The sequence below is a fragment of the Buceros rhinoceros genome, unplaced genomic scaffold (genome assembly GCF_000710305.1).
Source record: "Buceros rhinoceros silvestris isolate BGI_N320 unplaced genomic scaffold, ASM71030v1 scaffold11091, whole genome shotgun sequence".
NCBI classification, from domain to species: Eukaryota; Metazoa; Chordata; class Aves; order Bucerotiformes; family Bucerotidae; genus Buceros; species Buceros rhinoceros.
In genome coordinates this window covers 1347-1934 of record NW_010392511.1, presented here as the reverse complement: position 1 = coordinate 1934, position 588 = coordinate 1347, and the positions used below count along the sequence as shown (strand labels likewise).

The 588-nt window shown below is 60.9% G+C and overlaps 1 protein-coding gene across 1 annotated transcript in view; it reads left to right on the top strand.

Moving 5' to 3' along the window:
* TMEM209 (transmembrane protein 209) overlaps positions 1–588 on the top strand; it is a gene marked incomplete at both ends in the record, with an annotated part of 6184 nt that overhangs the window by 4254 nt on the left and 1342 nt on the right. The window contains one exon of the mRNA XM_010144513.1: positions 346–471. Coding sequence (XP_010142815.1) covers positions 346–471 — 126 coding nt within the window. The remainder of the gene's footprint in view (positions 1–345; positions 472–588) is intronic.

The window sequence follows — 588 nt, the reverse complement described above, 5'->3', positions numbered from 1 at the left end:
GCAGTCCCGGGACCTCACCCCCAACCAGGAGTACTTGGTCGAGAGGATCAGAGGTACGTGGTGGCATCGGGGTGACCCCACAGGCGAGGAGTGTCACCTCAGCGGAGGTGTCTGGAGAGCCGCGGTGGGGACGGGAGCGGCTTCACGCAGGAGAGGTGTTTCTTGGCACGTTTTCAGACTGGGATGTGACACTGGGAAGGGTTTGGTTTACAGCTTTATTCCTCCTTTTCCTCCTGTCCCCCCCCAGGGTGCAGGGTGCTGGGTTTCATCCCTGCGTTAACAAAATAAAATCATCCCGTAGATTGACCTCCCCGTGTCAGGGTCTTCACAGTGAGCTCTTCGCAGAAGCCAGCATCAGCAGCCTGAAGCAGGCGGCGCTGGTGAAAGCTCCGCTCATCCCCACCCTCAACGCCCTGGTGCAGTACCTGGACCTCACCCCCAACCAGGAGTACTTGGTCGAGAGGATCAGAGGTACGTGGTGGCATCGGGGTGACCCCACAGGCGAGGAGTGTCACCTCAGCGGAGGTGTCTGGAGAGCCGCGGTGGGGACGGGAGCGGCTTCACGCAGGAGAGGGGTTTCTTGGCACG